Here is a 22,645-nt window from a genome sequence, read left to right as displayed (position 1 = left end):
CAAAAAAATTAGTCTGCTTCTTAATTTAGCCTTAGGCAGCTCATTAGGCTCTGGCCTGAGGCAGCAAGATTCTTTGCCAAAATATCCCAGTTGCTGTTTGTCTTTATTTCCATCTCCCTCTGGAACATCTTGAGCCAGGCCTTTACTAGAACAACCCACTAAGCTCTGGTTACAGCATTCAACCACTTTTCTACTCCAAACTATCCAAAGTTTTCCACATTTCCTCTAGGAAACAGCATGGTCAGGTTCTTCACTGCAACAGCTCACTTTATGGTACCAACTTCGATATTAGTTGTTACTCTGTTGCTGTTCCATGTCCCTTCCCAAATAGTGCCACCACTGACCAGGTGTTCAAATACTTGGAGCTTCGAGGGACATTTTTCATTTAAATCATCATAATGTTTGTGATTTTTTTATACCAATTAATTAGATATTTGAAATAATAGTACTTAGCATAAATATATTTGATTCTTCTGTTAAATAATCTATAGTTAAAAGTTACTTAATCTAAATGCACTTGGGCGACAGAGACAAGCATATTTCTGTGCGTTTGAGGCTACATAGCCAGTTCCAGGCCATCTGGGGCTAAGGAGACTGTATCTCAAAAAAGAAAGAATAAATAAGCTACTTTGGTTGGTTGTCATTTAGGCCCTTAAAAAATTATTCTATAGAGTAAGAGATGTCTATGTTCCAAATCGAGCTTAGCCCTTGTTTTTGTGAATAAAAGATTTATTTGAACACAGCTGTGCTCATTTCTCTGTAGCTGTTTTTGTGCTATAATAGCAGAGGCAAGTAATTATAACAGAGGCTAATAAGTAAATGCTCTGCAAAGCCTAAATGTTACTGCTTCTCCTTTACAAAAACATTTGCTTACTATACTATAAAGTAGTGTAATTATTTTCAGACTAGTGATAAACTGATAGATGAGTGAGTAGTTTCCTTTGGTAGTGATAAAGAAGTGGCCTTCAGGGTGGAGAGATGGTCCATTTCATTCTCCATTTTGTTTAATGTATAAATTTTTAATTTAAGGTGGACAGGGTAATTTTAATATCTAAAGCTAAGTGTAATTATTCACTTAAATATTGAATTCATTATCAATAATTGTTTGTTGAGCCTTATTTTAAGGTGTTCTTTGAGCTGCTGGATATGTATCATTCCATGAAATAGTTACTTGCCTTCAGTACTGTAGTGGGGGAGATACAAGCAGTAAGCAGATAACTTAGTAATGTATAGTGTTAGACAGTAAGTCTATGCAGACACAAAGAATGGGAATAAAGAGAAAGAATTGTAAGGGATGATAGAGAGGCTACTACTTTGTTCACAGTAAAGAAGTGTAGGTCATATATCTATCTCAGTGGTGTAACCAAATACCTAAGAAAAACACCATAAAGAGAGAAATTCTTTATTTTGGCTCATGGTTTTAGAAATGTCAGTCCATCCTGCTGGCAGGGTATGGCAGAGTAGAACAGTTCATATCATAGTAGCCAGAAGTAAAGAAGAGGAAATCTAAGAAAAGGCCAAGGCAAGATTTACCCTAGGGTCTACTTCCTTCAACTAGGCCCCACCCTTCTCTACCTTCATGACCTCCAAACAATGTCATATTATGGATCCATCAAAGAATTCATCTATTCATTAGATCCGAACCCTCATGATCAAATTGGTCTGGAAACACCATCAGACACACAGAAGTGAGCTTTACTAGTGTCTTGGGCCTTTCTTAATTCAGTCAAGTTGATAATTAAGGTTGGCCAGCTTTACCAATGAGGTGACATTTGAAGAAAGATGAAAAGAAACAAGGAAGCAAGAAAGAAGAAAAATTTGGACAGTATGTAAAGAAGAGAAAATGGCTAGGGTATCGGAAGAAGAGTAAGAAGGCTCCCGTGTCTCTTAAGGGAAAACAAGCAAGGAGTGCTAGACTATAGTAAAGTCAGAATGGCATGTGGTATGGAAGCATGGTGAATCACAGATAAAGACAGTTCTTAGGGCTGGGGAGATGGCTCAGTGGTTAAGAGAACTGACTGGTCTTGCAGAGGACCCGGGTTTGATTCCCAGCATCCACATGGCGGCTAGGAACTGTCCTTAACTCCAGTTCCAGGGGAATCCAAAGCCCTCTTCTGACCTCTGCGGCATTGTACGACACGGGTGCACTGACATACATGCAGGCAATACATGCATACACATAAAATAAAAATAAAGTATTTAAAAAAGAAAAGACAGTTCTTTAAGGTCTTATAGGCTATTGTAAACATTTTGACTTTTACTTTTGAATTACGAGGGAAAACTTTTAAGGAAATAGTTGGCAAGAGTAAAGATTACTTGAATGTATTCTGAAAATGGACTGTAAGCAAGCAAGGAAGTGGGTAAAGGGCCAAGGAAGATGTTATTTCCATATTGTAGGTGAAGGATGAGGTCTGATGTGCTACAAAAACAAATTAAATGACTGATATATCAGTTTGTTAAAATTACCAACATGGAGGAATTCAATTTTACATATATTTTGGGTAGTTGCAGTGGATTTGATATTATGTTATTGGGTTTTATATTGTTTTTAATCTATTTGGTCATTTTATATCCTTTTGTAAACTAAGCTTTGGGTCTTAAAGCTTTATAATCTTTTTTGTTAAGGAAACATCACAAATTGTGATGTTAGAAAGTAAGTATAGAACTTTTCTAAATGTAGTAAAGACTGAATTAAAAATTAATAAAATTTTGTATGAACAGGTGTGGCTAAACATGTTGGTGATGCCCTCAAAGAACATGCTTCCAGATCCTCTCGAAAGATTTGCACTATTGGAATAGCTCCCTGGGGAGTAATAGAAAACAGAAATGATCTTGTCGGGAGAGATGTAAGAATGGTTTTTGGATGTCTTTCTTCAATTTATGTATAAACAGAATTATAGCAAGAATAGTGCAAGCCAATTTAATATATTCATGGTCATGCCATGCTTTTTACATTGTTTAAAACACTGCTTTCCAATGATGTTCATCTGGTCTTTTTAAAATACATTTATAAATATAAATGATTGTCATAATAATATTGGTACATTTTGTTTTCATTCATGTAGAAAATTATTTTAATATTTTTCATCGTGTTGGTATTTGTATTTAAATTTTTAATGATTATATGACAGTAAGAATTAATCTTATGTCATTAAGAGTAGGAATCAAATGCTGATGTTTTATTTGAATAAACTGAAGACGAATTGGTTTGTAGATGTTTATCAAGAAACCAGTAACAATACTTACTGAATTATGACATTGTTACTAAATTTCTAATATCAGCTTTAATACTTTACTTACCCTTAGATACATTTTATTGCTTTTTTAGTGTCTTATGTATTGCAGTTTATTCACTTAATAACTATATGATGATATATTAGCACTCTGTTTACTTGCTGCTCTTTTTTTGCATGTGACAGAGAAATACATAATTTTGCAAAAAAAGAGAACAAGATGTAGTTATGTGAATCAATCCATTATTCATCTTTAACTACTTAAAAGCTTGTGCCTTTACTATTTATTTCCAAATGCAGAAATAGAATTGTACCTCTTGTCTATAGGCCATTTCAGAATTTATTTTACATTATATTACATTTAATTCTGCCCACTAACTGTTATTTTGCTGCTGTTTAGGTGGTTGCTCCTTACCAAACCTTATTGAATCCCCTGAGCAAATTGAATGTTCTGAACAATCTCCACTCCCATTTCATCTTAGTAGATGATGGCACTGTGGGAAAGTATGGGGCAGAAGTCAGACTGAGAAGGGAACTTGAAAAAACTATTAATCAGCAAAGAATTCATGCAAGTAAGGAAATTCACAAATTTATGATTGTTGAATTGTTCGAAGCTGTGTTAATGGCCAGTAACATACTGTAAAAGAAGAATGTTCTTTGAAATACTCTTTACCTTACATAGGAAAGGAACCTACAAAACAGCTCAGAATGGCTGATCTTAGAAGAAAACACCTCAGGCCAAATAGCATACTCAGGTTTCCAGTCTAAAGTCAAAAAGTTCTTTAGAAATGTTGCTGTTCTAAGCCATTGTAGCCCAAGGAATTTACTAACAGTTTTAATGTGTGGCAAATTCAATACATGCTTTGAAATTCAAGATAGTAATATATAAAACAGTGAGACTTTAAGAATGAGCTTTCCCTAAAATTTATAGAGTAAGTATTGCTCTTTGGCAGATGGCTTAAAAGTTGATATTTTTGGCACAGATTTTTCCTTTCCAACTGTGACTGAACTTTCTCGTTCAAAATCTATATATTATTATAAGTAGAAGGAATTCTGTAACCCTAGTACATCAAGGTGAATACTGTAACAAAGTGCGAGGTAGAAGCACATAAAGAACAGCACAGGTAACTTGTGGTTGACTTGGAACATTTATGGAAAGCAGTATTTTTTTGTTTGGTGTGGGTGTTTCTGAGACGAAGTATTCCTGTAGCCCCAGCTGGCCTTAAACTCTATATAGACCAGGCTGCCTCTGGTCTATATAGAGTGCTAAGATTAAAGGTAGGTCAGAGGACAGTTTGTGGACATTGGTTCTCCTCCCACTATGTGGCACCCAAAATTGAACTCTGGTTGTCAGGTGCTTTACTTTACTCACCTAGCCATCTCACCAGCCCTGAAAATTAGTAATGTTTTGTAATCCTACAGTTAAAAACATTTTGTATTTTGTCAATGCACTTCAGGTGGTAAAAATAGAAATTGGTATTCTTAATTTTTTTCTTTTATCTTGTAGAAGTCTTACAATTTTATTAATCAGTTCCACTTATCTAAGTTTTTTTCTATTAAGTTCTATATTAATGTTGCAACTCATTTTGAAATAATAAGAATCTTAAAAATAAAAACAGAGGGTCTGGAGAGATGACTCCAAGGTTAAGAGCACTGGGTGTTCTTGCAGAGGACCCAAGTTCAGTTCCCAGCACCCACCTGGCAGCTAACAACTGCCTGCAGCTCCAGTTCCAGGGGACCCAATGCCCTCTCTGAGCCTATGTAGGCCTTGCATGCATAGGTGTACTTACATACATGCAGACAAAACACTCATACACATAAAATAAAAATGAATAAATAATTTTACATAAAAAATTAAAAGCAGATGTATGTTAGGAATTCAAGGCAGAGGCAGGCGGATCTCTGTGAGTTCAAGGCCAGCTTGGTCTACATAGTGAGTTCCAGATCAGCTGGGGCTACAGGGAGACCCTGTCTCAAAATGACCAAAAAAAAAATAAAGAATAGTAAACCTCTCTTGGTGCCACATACCTGTAATCACAGCACCGAGGAGATTGAAACAAGAGGATCTTGTGTTCTAGATCAGCCTGGGCTATATATAGCAAGACTTTCAAAAATAAGAAAAAGGAAAAAAAAAAAGGCAAATTAAACCATGAGTTAGTGTTACACACATCTTGCCAAAAACTCAGTTAATAGATTTTTAAAAAGTTTACTTTTCACTTGTTATATTTTCTAGTTTGCAGTAAATTAAGTGTTGAAATTTCTAATTTTACCATCTAAAATAGGTCGTTTTGTTTTGTTTTTGAGACTGGGTCTCCCTGTAGCCCCAACTGACTTGGACCTCACTATGTAGACCTGTAGACCTGGCTGGACTCAAATTCACAGAGTTCTACCTGCCTCTGCCTTCCGAGTGCTGGGATTAAAAGTGTGCACCATCATGCTTTGCCAAGAGCATGTTTTAATGATAAAGCAATTTATTTAGTATTCTTATTATATGAGACTAGTATTAACATTGAGAACGTAAAGTGAAGTCAGCTATCTTGTAAGAAATTTTGCTTTGGGCCGGGCATGGTGGTGCATGCCTTTAATCCCAGCACTTGGGAGGCAGAGGCAGGCGGATTTTTGTGAGTTTGAGGCCAGCCTGGTCTACATAGTGAGTTCCAGGACAGCTGGGGCTACAGGGAGACTGTCTCAAAAAGACAAAAAAAGAAATTTTGCTTTGATGTTTAATTTTCATTTAAAATTAGTAAGATAAAATTACAGAATTTTACCTGATTTACTGATTAAATGTTTACCTTTTTCAGGAATTGGGCAAGGAGTCCCTGTGGTGGCCCTGATATTTGAGGGTGGGCCAAATGTTATCCTCACAGTCTTAGAATATCTTCAGGAAAGTCCACCTGTTCCAGTTGTTGTGTGTGAAGGAACAGGCAGAGCTGCAGATTTACTAGCATATATTCATAAACAAACTGAAGAAGGGGGGTAAGTATATGAGTATAATAGATTTTTAAGAAATTTACTGAAGGACTGGACATGGTGACACACGTCTTTAATCACAGCACTTGGGAGGCAGAGGCAGGGGGATCTCTTTAAGTTCAAGGCCAGCCTGGTCTACATAGTGAGTTCTAATCCAGCTAGGGTTACAGGGAGACCCTGTCTCAAAAAGACCAAAAAAAAAAAAAATTTTACTGAGGAATCTTATAGTTTATATGATTTTGGATTACTTTGTCCATTTAACAACATAAAAATCTCAAGTTAATTAAATTTGTTTAGCCCTAAGGAAGCAGCCTGTCTCATACAATATTGGAATGAATTAAAATAAAGTATAATATCTGTGGGCTGGAGAGATGGCTCAGTGGTTAAGAACACTGGTTGTTCTTGCAGAAGACCCAGGTTTGAATCCCAGCACCCATATGGCAGCTAACAACTGTCTGTAACTCCAGTTCCAGGGGATCTGATGGCCTCTTCTGTCCTCCACGGGCATTGTATGACATGGGTACACTTACCTACACTCACACATAAAATAAAAATAATAAAATATTAAAAATATATAGTGTAACATTTAGAAGACAATTATTTTTTCAGAGGTTCTTATCTTTTGATCTGATAGTTTAGTTTCTGTTAATCATACCTACAGATGAACACCTATGAAAAATACATCTGGGCTCGTTGTGGTGCCCAGTACTTGGGAGACAAAGGCAGGCTGATCTCTTTAGATCCAGGCCAGCCTGGTTTACATAGGAAGTTCCAGGCTAGCTGGGACTACAGAGAGACCCTTTTCAAAACAACAACAATAACAAATACATAGTTTCTTGTTGCAGGGTTATTTGTACAAGCTAAGGGTATGTAGAGCATCTATTAGAAGAGGACTAAATAAATAAATAGTGGCACAACTACACAGTGGACTAGCGTATAGCTAAATAACGATGGCACCTGTGTACCTGATTTGTGAACATTAGCAAAATATCTATATGGAAAAAAAAAGATGTAGAGCAGTATATATACTGGCACTTTTTACATATATAAAGAGGATAATATGCTCACTTTGGCAGCACAGATGCTAAAATTCGAACAATAAAGAGATTAGCATGGCCCCTCTGTAAGGGTGACTAGAAACTTAGGGAAGCATTCCTTTTTATATTTCAGTTGACTTTTTGTGTATTTCATACAAAACATTTTAATTTTGCACTCTCCTATAGCCCCCCACCAGATTCCATGCATTCTGTCATTTATATATTAAGGCCTATTGAGTCAAGTTAGTGTACCGAGATACCCCTCAGTACAAGTTCATCCACTGGCATCTAGTCATCCTATCTATACAGTCACTTCCTTTTAAAAACATCAGTTCTCAGTCGTCCACCTTCTGAGCTCAGATGCCGAGGAGCTCAGAAGGTGGGCGACTGTGACCAGTGATAGTCATGCATATAGAGATTAGAAATGCATGTGAAAACGTCTCAGTGTCAATTGCTTTGGAATGAATTCTTCTGTATGAAAAAAAAAAAAGTTGTGCTGTAAAGTATTCCTTGAGAAATGTTTATAATTCTATGAGAATGTAAATAGTTTCACAGTAATTGTTTTCCAATTAGAATATTCTAACTTAAAAAAAAAAAAAAAAAAAACATCAGTTCTCCCTCACCAAGCAGTAATCAGCTGCCAGGACTGGCGCCTGCTGCCCATTTCCCCATTTCTTTCCTGGGTTTTTGTCTGCTTGAGTTTACATGGGTCTTGTGCATGCTAACACCATTGATGTTGATGAGCAAAGTCCAAGGAGCCCGTAAGACTCTGTTTCCTTATGGGCATGTACTTCTTGCCCTGGCTCTTACAATCTTTTTGCGCCCCCCCGCCCCATTTCACAATGGTCCCTGAGCCCAAGGGGTGAAGTTAAAATATAGGAGTTCTATGCAGGGATCTATATTCTGCAGGCTGTTATTCTCTACACTTTTGCCATTTGTGGTCTTTTTTGTTTATCACCCTCTGTTGTATGAGGAAATGAGGAAGCTTTGCTTATGAGAGTTAAGAGATGCATTAGTATTTTCTCTACCCCTTGTTCCACTGTGTTCTGTGAGCTTTAGGTATAGAGGTTCCATTCTAGATGTGTCACTTAGGGTTGGGCATCTCACAGACACATATTCTCTGTGTGACCAGTTTTGGAAGTCTGTCTGTTGGAAAAGAAGCTTCTTTGATGAGTGATGACTGACAGATTTGTCTGTAAATATCAGGATCCATACTTAGCATATAGTAAGAAACTGTTTGTCTAGGGATGTGACAGCCTTGTGGTTTTCTCTAAAATCTATGACCTCTCTAACCATGTGTATTTGGCTATGTTTACAGTACCACACTGGAGTTTCCTCCCATTGAATGGGCTTTAAGTCCAATTAGGTAGCTGTTGATTACCCCAAGATAAAAGTGCCACTACTACACCAATGTTGTCATTCATTGATGGAGTTATTAGGCCTTAAACTTGGTGTTGGACCTCCCTTACCAGCTTGCATAGTGCTTTCCAAAGCTGTGAGAGCTAACCTTCAGGGGAGGTGGCTTCCAGGTCAATTCCAGCTCCATTGCTCTAAATCCTGTGTCCAAAGTATGTCCTGTCTTCAGCAATAGGGTTTTACCTTCAAGTTCTGGGAGGGATTCAAGGACCGTGGCAATAGCCTGTATAATTTCGTGAGTCTCTTGGACTACCCTAACCAACAACTCAAAGGAAGGTTTCTCCTGTCTGGCACTGTTTCTTGTTATGTAGCCTTCAGCTATACACACAGACTTATGTAGAGATATTGTATGTGCAGTTTTTCAGTACGTTTTTGGACTAATACTTTTCCCTCTGGTTTTTTAAAAAAATATTTATTATTATTTATTTATTTATTTATTTGGTCTTTTTGAGAGAGGGTCTCCCTGTAGCCCAAGCTGTCCTAGAACTCACTATGTAGACCAGGCTGGCCTTGAACTCACAGAGATCTGCCTGCCTCTGCCTCCCAAGTGCTGGGATTAAAGGCGTGCGCCACCACGCCCAGCTCCTAATAAAATTTTTTTTAAATGAGTTTATGTTTAAGATCTTTTGGTAAAGTGCTGTCATATCTTAAAATTATATTTATGTTGTCTTATAAAATGTGAGTACTAATATTGTAATACATACTTTGTAAAAATATTGACAAAATAATTCAAAGAGGAAAATGACATCATTCTTTTTTTATACCATAAGACTTTAATAATGAGTGTCTCATAAAGATGAAAATAATTTTACCCCAAGTCAGTATTTAATGTTAACATAGACTCTCTAGAAGTTTTGCATGAATCTGCCTGCACTTCATTTTGGTCCTACAGATCAGAGTAGATGAAATGAGTGAAATAAGTTATTTTTCCTCTTATACCAGGAATCTTCCTGATGTAGCAGAGTCTGATATTATTTCAACAATCAAAAAAACATTCAACTTTGGCCAGAGTGAAGCAGTTCATTTATTTCAAACACTGATGGAATGCATGAAGAAAAAAGAGCTTGTGAGTGGATTTCAACAGAAAAGTCTTTCTATTTCTTTTAAAGCACATTCTAAATTCACAGAATGATTTGATTTTTAGTTTGGATTCAAGTATTTTATATTTATTTTTATTTTAAGTGTATAAGTATCGATGTGTCCCTCGTGTATACAGTGCCTACCGAGGCCAAAAGGAGGCTCTGGATTCCCTGGAACTGGAGTTACTGATGGTTAGTCACCATGTGGATGCTGGGAACCAAACCCAGGTGCTCTGTAAGATCAGCCAGTTCTTTTAACTGCTGAGCCATCTCACTTAAAATTTTGTCTGTTTTGTCATTTATTTGTTGGCGTTCTCCAGCTTTATGATGGCACAAAAAGATTATAATTTAATGCTTGGGACAATATATTTGCTGTCTTGAAAGAAAAGTTTACTTAACTGAGTTTTGGTTATGCCTAGTATTTAAGAACTATGATGGGATTGGCAAATGGCTCACTGGGTAAAGGTGCTTCCTCCTAAGCCTGATGACCTGAGTTCAATCCCTGGAACCCACGTGGTGGAAGGAGAGTACTGACTCCCACAAGTTGTTTGCTGACGTACACGTGGACACTGTGCGTGACCATGTGCATGAGCACATGCATGTGAACTGACACATACACATATCAGTAAATAGAGACAAATAATAATAACTCTAAAGAGTTGCTGGTGACTTCTCTAACCAAATGTTTGGGAAATATTTTAGACACTTTTATTCTTAGTGCTTCAGACTGCTAGATTAAAGATCTCCGCTGCTTACTTTAATCATAAACATCAGCTTAAGTTTCCAAAGATAAAAATTTTTAGTAGCTCTATTGGTAGATATTAATGTGATTTGACTGACTGTCTGTTGCTTCTTGGCCTTTTGACTCAGATCAAGTATTGATCTGGGTTGTCTTTTATTGCAAGCTTTATACTCTATGAAATGAAGTCAGTTGAAAATTTGTGTTGTAATAATCTTTTACTTTATGAACACTACCTATGTAGAAGCTTCCTAAATGATGTTATATTTTACATAATTTATTAAAGATATTCACAATAAAAATGCTGAATAAAACACCCCCCCACCCCAGGAATACACACTGCTCGGCATGCTCCTGAAAGCCTGTAATCCCAACACTTGTGAAGCTAATGCTGGAGGATTGTCAGTTGTGGCACAGCCTGGACTGTGTAGCAAGAACTTTTCTCAGAGAAAAGGTCACTCTCATAGAGTTCACTCTGTAATAGAAAACAATAGTTACTCAGATAGGTAATTTGTACCCTCGATCCATAAATTGTTAAAAGAAATAAGATATGAACCAAAATACTTTTAGTATAATTGCTGTTGTTTGGTAAATGATGGAAGTCTTAATTTTCTGTTTTGTTTTTAGGGTTGAGATGTTCTGTCATTTATATTTCTATATTAGAGATATATATATTTATGTATAGAGATACATAAGTGAATATAAATATCTTTGTTTTTCTAAAAATGTGTGTGTGTGCACATAGAGGTCAGAGGACAACTTTGTGGAGTTGGTTATTTCCAGCTTTAATGGATTCTGGGGATTAAACTCAGTTCAAGCTTGTGTAGTCCAAACCTTTACCCACTGAGCCATCTTGACAACCTTGCAAATATCCATTATGCATGGATATTTGTATACATGTTCCCTCTTTGTATGTTTTGAAATTGCTTTTTGTTTTATGATACCTTTAGCTTTAAAAACACAAAGGCTGGAGAGATGGATCAGCAATTAAGAGCACTGACTGCTTTTGCAGAGGACCTAAGTTTGATTACCAGCATCCACATGGTGGATATGAACTGTCCTTAAGTTCAGTTCCAGGGAAATCCGAAGCCCTCCTCTGACCTCTGGCATTGCATGACATGGGTGCACTCACATACATGCAGGCAATACACTCATACACATAAAATAAAAATAATAAATAAAATATTTTTTTAAAATGCAAAGGCATAATATTATGGATTAATCTTGAAATAGATCACTGTTTTCCACATTGGATCAGAGGAGCATCAAGATATAGATGTTGCAATACTTACTGCATTGCTAAAAGGTAAGATTTTTAAAACTTTATAGTATCTTTAATTTATGTCCTATTTATATACGTAGAATTTTTTCATTTAGTTAACTGCTCCTGGAGTGACTTTTTCAATAGTTTTTCTTTATGAAAATGTTGATTTTAGTTGGCAGCAAATTAGTTATCTTATAGACTTGTCTTTATATAAGATTTCTGCCTCCAGACTTCATTAATGATCTTATTATGAATGTAGCAGTCTGAGTCTGGAGAGATGTTCAGTGGGTAAAGTGCTTACTGCACCTACATAAAAAGCCAGGTGTGGCAGCATATACCCCTAACCCTAGTGCAGCGGGGTGAGGTTGGAAATAGAGGACTGGAGATGATAGATGGTTCCCAGTGGCTCACTGGCCAACCACACTAGTTGAAAGAGCTAGCTTGTCTAAGCTCAATAAGACACTCTTATCTAAAAAAAATAAGGTGTACAGCAATAAAGGACGATATCCAAAGTCAACTGCTGGTTTCCACATACACTTGCACAGGTCAGTGCACACACAGGTGGACACACTCACACAGACAGGCAAATACCATGCTTACACATGCACACACACAAAGGATATCACACATTCTGAAAAAATCAGTTTGAAGTGTTAAGATATTTAGTTGATAGAAGTAAAAGAATTGTTAAATATGCTATCTTTTTCTGAAGAAAAATTTGAAAACTGGTGTTGTCTTCTACCCAGGGATTAAATACATATGTATACTGAACAGTTTTTTACTCAGTATCCCACCAAAAACATTGATAGAAAAAAATGTCACAATGAAGAATCTTTCCAAAAAGTGAGAAAGGAAAATGGTGTCCCATCTCAGTACTTGAAAACCAAGTGTTCCATGATGTGGCAGGAGCAGAGGTCATTTTTTTCCCATATAAACTTTGTAAATATTAGACAACAACAAATTGCCAGTCATCTTGGGATCAAGAAATCCATAAGTGCTAGGAAACCCTGAAACCATAAAGGAAAAGACCAACTGAGGTGACCTAAAATTTTTAAAAACATAAAAGAGAACACCATCTGTCGGTACTGTTTACCATGTACTTTCAGTGTGCTACCCAGTGTGCTTACGTGATTCGTATGCTTATTTTATTCCTGCAGTAGCCCTAAGTGGTACATTTTCCTAATTATTCAAATGAAGAAATTAAGGAATAAAATGTTAAAGTGAAGGAAAAAAAATAAAAAGTCACATTGGACCATCAAGGTGGTTCAGCAGGTAAAATGTATAAGCCTAATGACTTGAGATCAGTCGCTGGAGTCTGCCAACTCACTGAAGTTATCCTCTGACCTCCACATGCACACCATGGCACAAGCACAGTCACACTCAGACATACACACACACACACACACACACACACACACACACACAAATAATAAAATTTTAATGTTAAAAATTATTTTTAAAAAAGTAAATATATTATGGAAAAATGAGTATAGAAGAATTTGAGGGAGGCTGGAAAGATGACTCAGTGGTTAAGAGTACTGGCTGCTCTTGCAGAGGACACAGGTTCAATTCCCAGCACCTTCGTGGCAGCTAACAGTCATCCTTAACACCAATTCCAAGGAATCCAGTGCCCTCTTCTGACTCTGAGGGCATTGTATAACATGGGTGCACCTATATATGTACAGAAAAAACACTCATACACATTAAATAAAGATAAATAAATTGAACTCCCTCTGCTTCCCTGGCTGCACAAACCACCAGCCTCTTTCCTGGGTAAATCCATCAGTGCCCCACCATGCCTTGAATCCCCCAGCCTCATTAACCCTCCCAGTTCCCCTGCTCCATCTCTCCTTTTGCCTGGATACTGGCCCATTTCTTGTCTTGGCACCCCAGAGCTTGGGGCTGACCTCTCTGCTTGGAGCTACCATTACTTCGTAATCCTTTGCATCCATATCAACACAGTTCCTCCCTGCAGTCCCCAGGAGCCCTTAGGGCCTCTTCCCATGCCACCCCCCAATACCTGAGTGGCATGGCTACCACCTGTCCAAGACCAGCATCTTTCCTGGTCCCTGCTCCCAGGCCAGTCCAACCCCCAAATTCCTGAGGACAACATCTTTCCTGGAGGGATCCAAACCTTAGGAGAAAACCTGAGAGCATCTGATCCTCATCTGACTTGGGCCTCTGTGGGAACTTCTGAAGACAAAAGCAGTCTGATCACTCCAATATAAAATCAAAAGAGAGAACTGGAAGCTTAGAGGAACCAGCTTTTCAGGCCCCAAAAGTAAACCACAAAGACACATAAAGTTTACAAAAAGAAGCAGATCTACACAGGTATTTGGTGCAGAAACTACAAAAGAAATTTACATGTCAAAATCACAGAGAAAAAATAATAGCATGAAAAACCAAAACAATATATCCCAACCAAATAACAATAGTCCTCTAGAGGAGTACAATGAGAACCCCCTAGAGATAATGCAGGACATGGAACTCAAAAGAACAATTATAAACATGATAAAAGAATTCAGTGAATTTAAAGAACACACAAACAAGGTAATCATAGAGCTGAAGGAAGATAGGGATAAACTTCTGAATGGATTCAGAAAAGAGCTAGAAATATTGAAGATTACTCAGGCTGAAATGAAGAAGGAAGTGAAACACTCAATAAGCCAATTAGAAACAATAGAAGAAAGCCTCACCAATAGGATGAATTGAAATGGAAAACAGAATTATCAAGACTGGAAGATAAAGTGGATGAACTGGACCACTCAAGCAAAGATTATGAAAAATTAAAGCACAAGAATGGAATATGCAGGAATTGTGTAACACCATAAAAAGACCAAACTTACATATCAAGGGCATACAGGAGGGGGAAGAATGCTAAGCTAATTGCATGGACCAGATCCTCAACAGAATCATAGAAGAAAATTTCCCAAAATTCAAGAAAGACCTGCCCATACAAATATAAGAAGCATATAGAACAGCAAACAGACAGGCCCAGAAAAGAAACTCTCTGCAGCACATCATAGTAAAAACACTAAACATGCAGAACAAAGAGACAATACTGAAAGCTGCAAAAGAAAAACAACAAATCACATATAAAGGAAAACCCATTAGGATTACAGCTGACTTTTCAGTGCAAACTATGAAAGCCAGAAGAGCCTGGACCAAAGTATTCCCAGAAATGAACAGAGATACCAACCCAGATTACTTTACCCAGCCAAAATCTGTATTATAGTCAAAGGGGAAAGAAAAATTTTCCATGACATAAATAGGCTGAAGGAATTCATGTCCGCAAAGCCAGCCCTTCAGAGAGTTCTGGAAGCAATACAAAGAGCTGAAGAAAGGAATGACTATACCCAAGGGGTTGCAGAAAGAAATTCAGTAAAGGTATAACTGTGGAAAATTACAGCTATATCAAGAATGTAAACAGAAATAAAAATGATAGGATTCAATACTCATCTTTCACTAATAACTTTGAATATTAACAGACTGAAATCCCCAATCAAAAGACACAGGCTAGGTGAATGGATTAAGAAACAGAACTCATGTTTTTGCTGTCTACAAGAAACTCATCTCACTATCAAGGACAGGCACTAACTGAAAGGATGGAAAAAAATATACCAAGCGAATGGTACTAAGAAAAAAGCAGGCATTGCAATTCTAATATCTGACAAAATAGACTTGAAAGTAAAACTAATCAGAAGAGATAAAGAGGGCTACTTCATTCTTATCAAAGGAACAATAAACTAAGAAGATATTACAATCATGAACATATTCACCAAACTGGTGCACCCAGCTTCATAAAAACAATACTACAGGACTTTTTAACACCCAGATTAATTCCCACTCATTAATAGTAGGGGACTTCAATACCCCACTGTCTCCATTAGATAGGTCAACAGGGCGGCAGAGAGTTAACAGAGAGACATCTGAATTAAACAATACCATATATCAAATGGACCTAACAGACATCTACTTTCTGTTCAGTACCCATGAAACCGTCTCCAAAATCGACCATATACTAGGGCACAAAACAAACCTCAACAAATACAAAGAGATTGAAATAATTCCATCTATTCTATCAGACCACAATGCAAAAGAGCTTAAAATCAACACCGGAATAAGCCTTAGTTACGACATGAACACATGGAGATTAAACAACACACTCCTGAATGATGAATGAGTCAAAAGAGAAATTAAGAAAGAAATAAAAGTATTCCTGGAACTAAATGATAAGGACAATGCAACACAGTAAAACCTCTGGGACACTGAAAGCTGTCCTTAGAGGGAAGTTTATAGCTCTAAGTGCCTACATTGAAAAATCGGAAAGAACACAAATAAATGACTTAACACTGCAACTCAACACACTTGAAAAGCAACAGCAAACAAAACCCAAACCCTGCAGACAAGAAGAAATAACAAAAATCAGGGCAGAAATTAATGAAATCAAAACAAAGAAAACAATACAAAGAATCAACGAATCCAAGATCTGATTCTCTGAAAAGATAAACAAGATTGACAGACGGCTAGCCCAGTTAACCAAAAGAAAGAGCACCCCCAAATCAACAGTATCAGAGATGAAAGGGGAAACTTCACAACAGACACCAGAAAGATACAGAACATTATAAAGTAATACTTTTAAAAACCTATATGCTACTAAATTTGAAAGCCTAAAAGAAATGAACGGGTATCTAAAGGCATGGGAACCATCAAAACTAAACCAAGAAGAGATTAACATCTTAAACAGACTCATAACACTTAAGGAAATTGAAACAGTAATACAAAACCTCCCGACTAAAACACAGTAATACAAAGCCCAGGCCCAGATGTCTACCAGACATTTAAAGAAGACCTCCAACCAATACTACTTAAATTATTCAAAATGATAGAAACAGAGGGAGAACTCCCAAATTCCTTCTATGAAGCCAACATCACTCTAATACCCAAACTGGGTAAAGACACAACCAAAAAAGAAAACTATAGACCCATATCCTTAATGAACATAGATGCAAAAATTCTCAAGATACTTGCAAACCACATCCAGATGCATATCAAAATGATCATTCACCATGATCATGTCAGTTTTATTCCAGAGATGCAGGGATGGTTCAGTATACGTAAGTCAATAAACGTCAGAAATCATAAATGGACAAGAACCACATGGTCATCTCATTAGTTGCAGAGAAGGTCTTTGACAAAATTTAACATGCATTTATGTTCAAAGTCCTAGAGGGAATTGTACTGGGGGGAGCATACCTCAACAATTGGTCTTTGCCCAAGATTTATTTACATGGCACACTGGTGGAACTAACCATCTTGGATGTTTAACAGACATACTTTGAGGCCTGTAATAATTCGGTCAGAGGGACATAAAGGACAGTTTTTGCTCCCTGTCCTCCTAGGTCAACTAGTTCCAGGGGACTATGAGCATCTCTCAAAATGTCCTGTAATTGTGGTGGGTCACCTGTCCCCTTGATCAAGGAGGCTGAGACCCTACCAGATGGACTTGAACCAGCGTCCAGTCTATAAAGAGGAGGATCAACACAGGAATCATTTCCTCCATGCTTCCAAGCGAAGCCAACCATGGTCAAGTAGGACCTTTGACTTATCTTCACATAGGCGGAACTGGTAAAAGGAAGGAGCCAGGGGCTCCTCCCAAGCCCATGGGACCCCTGAGGAACAGATCCTCAAAGGGCCTTAAGAGTAAAAATAAATTGGTTTATCTGGGCCAACTGTATGAAACACCCATAAGGAAAGTATAACCTAAGATTAAAGGGGCCAATATAATTTTTTAAGAGTCCAATATAATTTTTTTAAGAGCTAAAGGCTACATAACAAGTAACAATGCCAGATGGGAGATACCTTCTTTTGAGTTGTTGGCCAGGGTGGCCCAAGGACTCCCATAGTAACCCAGCATAGAACTGGGAAAATAAACAGCAGACCGTAATCTTATCTGAAGGCATATTGACAACTTATTGCTGCTAGCTGAGGAACAGCTGACCTTCCTAAAACAAAGACCTCTAGATAGAGTATTCTTGCAGAAGACCCAGGTTCGAATCCCAGTCTCAGATGGTGGCTAATGACCATCTTTAACGCCAGTTCCAGGGGATCCAACACCTCTTCTGTCCTCTGTAGGCATTGCAAGACACAGTTCCACTTTTGCACTTGCAGGCATGACAGTTATGTACATAAAATATAAATAAGTTTTTAAAAAACTTGCGGAATCCAAATGTTTGGCAGAAATACAGAATTATAATACAGTATTAGAATATTAAAATAGAAAATAAATTTAAAATTACTGCCTCTTGCTCACCACCCCCACTCCCCAATGGAGAAGTATGTATTTTTAAAGATATTTTATTATTTTAATTTTATGTGTATGAGTGTATTGCCTTCATGTATGTGAGTGCACCCGTGTTGCGTAATGCTGCAGAATTCAGAAGAAGGCTTCAGATTTCCCTGGAACTGCAGTTAAGGACCATTCATAGCCACCATGTGGGTGCTGGGAATCAAACCTGGGCCCTCTGCAAGAGCATTCAGCGCTCTTAACCACTGAGCCATCTCTCCAGCCCCCAAAGTAGGTATTTTTATACTTTTGATGAATAGTAGAAGTTTGCTGCAACTTATTTCTGGAGTATATCAAAAGGAGTAAAGCAATATTCTTATATCCAGCAATTTAGTTTCTAGAGAATCACTGTATTTAAATAAACATGCACTAAAATATACTTGGCAAAAAAATCTAAAGAACCTGAACATCTGCTTATTGTAGTGTTCTAATTATTTTCTGTTTAAAGGTAATAATGCAAGGTAAAGCTATATATAGTGTTGGAGAAAACTGGTATGATAAATAGTGAGGCACATACAGGAAGCTACTAAATACATTTAACTTGTTTTTTCAGTTGGGTCTTGTTATGTAATTTTCCTGCCCTTGAACTTAGTGCAATCCCCCTGCCTCAACGTCTCAAATTCTGGGGTTATAGACATTGGTTGTCGTGCTCAGCTATGATCCCATTTCTCTGTGTGTGCATGTTCATGTGTGTGTACTTGTATTATTAATGTTTTGTGCACATGTGTCTGTGGAGGCTATAGACTGATACCAAGCGTCTTCTTCAGTCTCTCTCCACCTTATATTTTGAGACAATTTTCTCTCACTGAACTTAGAGCTCACTGATTCAACTAGGCTGACTGGCCAGCAAATTCTAGGGAGCAATCTGTATCAACACCCTCTCACAATCCCCAAGCTAGCCGTAGGGTTGCGGCAACACTTAGAGCTCACTGATTCAACTAGGCTGACTGGCCAGCAAATTCTAGGGAGCCATCTGTATCAACACCCTCTCACAATCCCCAAGCCAGCCGTAGGGTTGCGGATGTGCTTGCCACATCCAGCTTGTTTTATACAAATGATTTGGGGATCTAAACTCAGGTTCTCACTCTTGCATAGCACACAGACACTGTACCCAGAGCTATTTCTTTTTCCCCTGATAAAATTTTTTTCTGTTGAATAAGTCTTTTTAAAAAAAAAATCATTATAGCCGGGCGTGGTGGCACATGCCTTTAATGCCAGCACTTGGGAAGCAGAGGCAGGCAAATCTCTGTGAGTTCAAGGCCAGCCTGGTCTACATAGTGAGTTCCAGGACAGCTGTGGCTACAGAGAGACCCTGTCTCACAAAGACCAAAAAAAAAAAAAAAAATCATTGTATTTGTTTAGTATGTAGAGTTCTCACACATGCACACACAAGCTTGCTATGGTTCATGTATAGAGGTTGGAGGACAACCTGAGGGAGTCAGTGCTCTCCTTGTATAGGACCCAGGTATAAAACTCAAGTTACCAGATCTGGTGGTAGTTGCCTTTATCCACAGACCCATCTCTCTGGCTCAGATCCCATTTATTAATAATTTAAAGTATATAAAGAAACTTACATATGCACAGAAAAGTACCTGAAAAGATATGTTTTGAGAATTTTAGTACTAGGTCTGTGATAGGAATAAATGATTGTTGTTTTCCTTTCAGTTTCTGCATTCTGATTTTGTTCCCCCAATGAATGAGGCTGTGTAGTTTCTATACTGAAAAAGTAAAATACTAAATCCTAGAGTTAACCTTAGCTCTCTGAGGCATGTACTTCTGAATGGTGGTAGACACCAGCTGTCTTAAGTTAAATGGTATTTAGGGAGATTTCCTAAGTGTTCACACATTAATGGAGATTTGCAACTTTTTTTTTTTTATTCAATTAGGTACTAATGCATCTGCATTTGACCAGCTTATTCTTACACTGGCATGGGACCGAGTTGACATTGCCAAAAATCACGTATTTGTTTATGGACAACAATGGCTGGTATGGAAATAATCTAAATACACAATGTAATGAAATTAAGTACAGGGGTGCTCAGTAGTGTGCCATGTTGTTAGACCTTCATTGATTTAATCTATACTGAACATTTACTGGCATTTCCTTTATTCCATAAACAATATGGTATATACATCTGTTTATTATACTAGATAGTGTGAGTAACCTAGAGAATACTGGAGAATATTTGTGTTATTGTAAATACACCATTTTATTACAATTTAACTGTCTGAATTTGGGTATCTGAGGGTTGTTCCTAGAACTAGTCCCCCATACAGATGGGAATGATGAAAGAAGGAGTTTCCTGGATTTATGGCTTGGCAGTTAAGAACACTTACTGTTCTTCCAAAGGACCCAGTTCAGTTCCCATCACCACATGGTGGCTAACATTCAGTCTCAACTCCAGTTCCAAGGGATCCAGCTCCCTCTTCTGGCTTTCTCAGGCATTGCAGACATATGGTACACTCACATACTTGCAGGCAAAATACTCATACGTATAAAACAGAAAAAAGCTGGGTGTGGTGGTGCATGCTCTTAATCCCAGCACTAGGGAAACAGAGGCAGGTGGATCTCTGTGAGTTCAAGGCCAGCCTGGTCTACATAGTGAGTTCCAGGACAGCTAGGGCTATAGGGAGGCCCTGTCTCAAAAAAAACAAAAAAAAAAAAAACAAAAAAAAAAAAACCCAAAAACAGAAAAAAAAAGAAAGATCAACTGATACATAATGTGTTTTTTTAAAAGAAAAGTGTTTGCTGGAACTGTGATTTACATGTCACATTTTACCTTTCTGTCCCAAGTACAAGATATTAAGTTATATCTATATCTTGATAATAACTTTGTGCTTGTCTTTCTATTCCTAGAAAGTAAATATTAAGAGGTCAGTAATATTTTTTAGTATTTTTTTTTCACTACTGTAATCACTGCCTGTAAATCACCTGCCTAATTTTTTTTTATATGCCTTAATTCCCGAGGGAGACTAGGTAAACTATGTTTACCTGTCCCTTGGAGTGGAGCCGAGGATCAAATAGGTATTAGATTAAGGTTACAGTACATATATAGTAATAAGTAATAGATCAGAATTATTTTGAATGTGATAGGAGTAAGAAGGTAATGATCTTAAGTAAAAAGAGGAATAATGTAGCTTGAAAAATTACAGGCTGTTAGTACAGAGGAAAAAAATGGAAAATTCTTACTTTCTTGTAAATTAGGCCTTATTTTTAAGTATAACATCAAAATTTTGTTGTTGTTGTTGTTGTTGTTGTTTATTTTACCTGTATGAGTGTGTTGCCCGCATGTATGTGAGTGCACCCGTGTTGTGCAGTGCTACAGGGATCAGAAGAGGGCATTGGATTCCCCTGGAACTGGAGTTAAGGATGGTATGTAGCTGCCATGTGGGTGCTGGGAATTGAACCCGGGTCCTCTGCAAGAGCAGTCAGTGCTCTTAACTGCTGAGCCGTCTCTCTAGCCCCAAAACGTTTTCTTTATAACAGAACTGAATAGTGAAATATAGCCCAAAAGAGCGTGCCTTCAATCTTGAAATTCCATGTGTATAGTAAATACATGTGGTTATCAAGTAAATAAAAAGATATTTACCAAATCCTCCACTAGGTGAAAATAAATTGCAGATAGTAATGTTAGGTACTATAGAGAATTTGCGTGGAAAACCTCTGAAGATAGAATCTAAGATTTTTTTAAATTTAATATTTTATTCATTTTTATTTTATGTGTATGAGTGTATTGCCTGCATATATGTAAGTGCACCTTTGTTGTGCAGTGCCGTTGCAATCAGGAGGTGTCGGATTCTCCTGGAACTTGAGTTAGGACAGTGTTAGCTGCCATGTGAGTGTTGGGAATCAAACCCGGGGCCTCAGCAAGAGCAGCTAGTGCTGGTTACTGCTGAGCCATCTCTCCAGCCCCAGAATCTGAGTAAAATTTTAAATAACAATGAAAAACGGGGACTTTAGAATTAATTTTCACAAAGGTTTTTTGTTGTTTGGTCATCCAGTGCCAAAATACTAAAAGTAGAGCTGGGATGTAGTTGGTAGAGTGCCTACTAACTTACTTGAAGCCCTGGCTTTCATCCCCAGCCCTGCATAAACTGGGCATAGTGACACACTCCTAAAATCCCAGCACTGGAAGAGGTGGAGGCAGGGGAGTTGGGATTTCAAGGTTATCTTCAGCTACACAGGGAGTGTGCTAGACACCCTGTCTCAACAAAAAGTATAAAGAAGCAGTGGTGATAGATACTATTAAAACTCCTTGTATTAATAAAATAAGATCTCTACATTTCATGTGTCTCCAATAGTTAATTTGATTAGGAAGTCTTTTAAAAAGTTTATAAATGGGTTCAAAAATTTGTAAGAGATAATGACAAATGCTGACGGATCAGTATTAAACTGAAATGACATAGGCTGTCAACATTGCTGCCAAGTGATAGGATTTTTTTCCTTAATGGTACATAATTTCTGTTAAAACAAGGTAACTAAGGACCATCTTACCTCACAGTTTTGAAAAAAAATGGGGGGCTGTAGAGATGGGTCAGTCATTTAGGAGCCCTGGCTGGT

General features: G+C 37.5%; 1 protein-coding gene and 1 non-coding gene across 4 annotated transcripts in view; both read left to right on the top strand.

Moving 5' to 3' along the window:
* Trpm7 (transient receptor potential cation channel subfamily M member 7) overlaps positions 1–22,645 on the top strand; it is a 119,699-nt gene that overhangs the window by 37,687 nt on the left and 59,367 nt on the right. For all 3 annotated transcript variants that reach the window (XM_008831805.2, XM_029562957.1, XM_008831807.2), the window contains 6 exons: positions 2,722–2,846; positions 3,634–3,805; positions 6,035–6,209; positions 9,599–9,722; positions 11,708–11,780; positions 19,971–20,071. In XM_008831805.2, the coding sequence (XP_008830027.1) occupies positions 2,722–2,846; positions 3,634–3,805; positions 6,035–6,209; positions 9,599–9,722; positions 11,708–11,780; positions 19,971–20,071 (770 nt within the window). The remainder of the gene's footprint in view (positions 1–2,721; positions 2,847–3,633; positions 3,806–6,034; positions 6,210–9,598; positions 9,723–11,707; positions 11,781–19,970; positions 20,072–22,645) is intronic.
* LOC115070150 lies at positions 7,264–7,367 on the top strand. Its single transcript, XR_003849353.1, has one exon. It is a non-coding gene; the product is annotated as a U6 spliceosomal RNA (small nuclear RNA).

This window comes from Nannospalax galili, unplaced genomic scaffold (assembly GCF_000622305.1).
Source record: "Nannospalax galili isolate Female #2095 unplaced genomic scaffold, S.galili_v1.0 scaffold735, whole genome shotgun sequence".
NCBI classification, from domain to species: domain Eukaryota; kingdom Metazoa; phylum Chordata; class Mammalia; order Rodentia; family Spalacidae; genus Nannospalax; species Nannospalax galili.
This window is presented reverse-complemented; position numbering and strand designations above follow the sequence as displayed.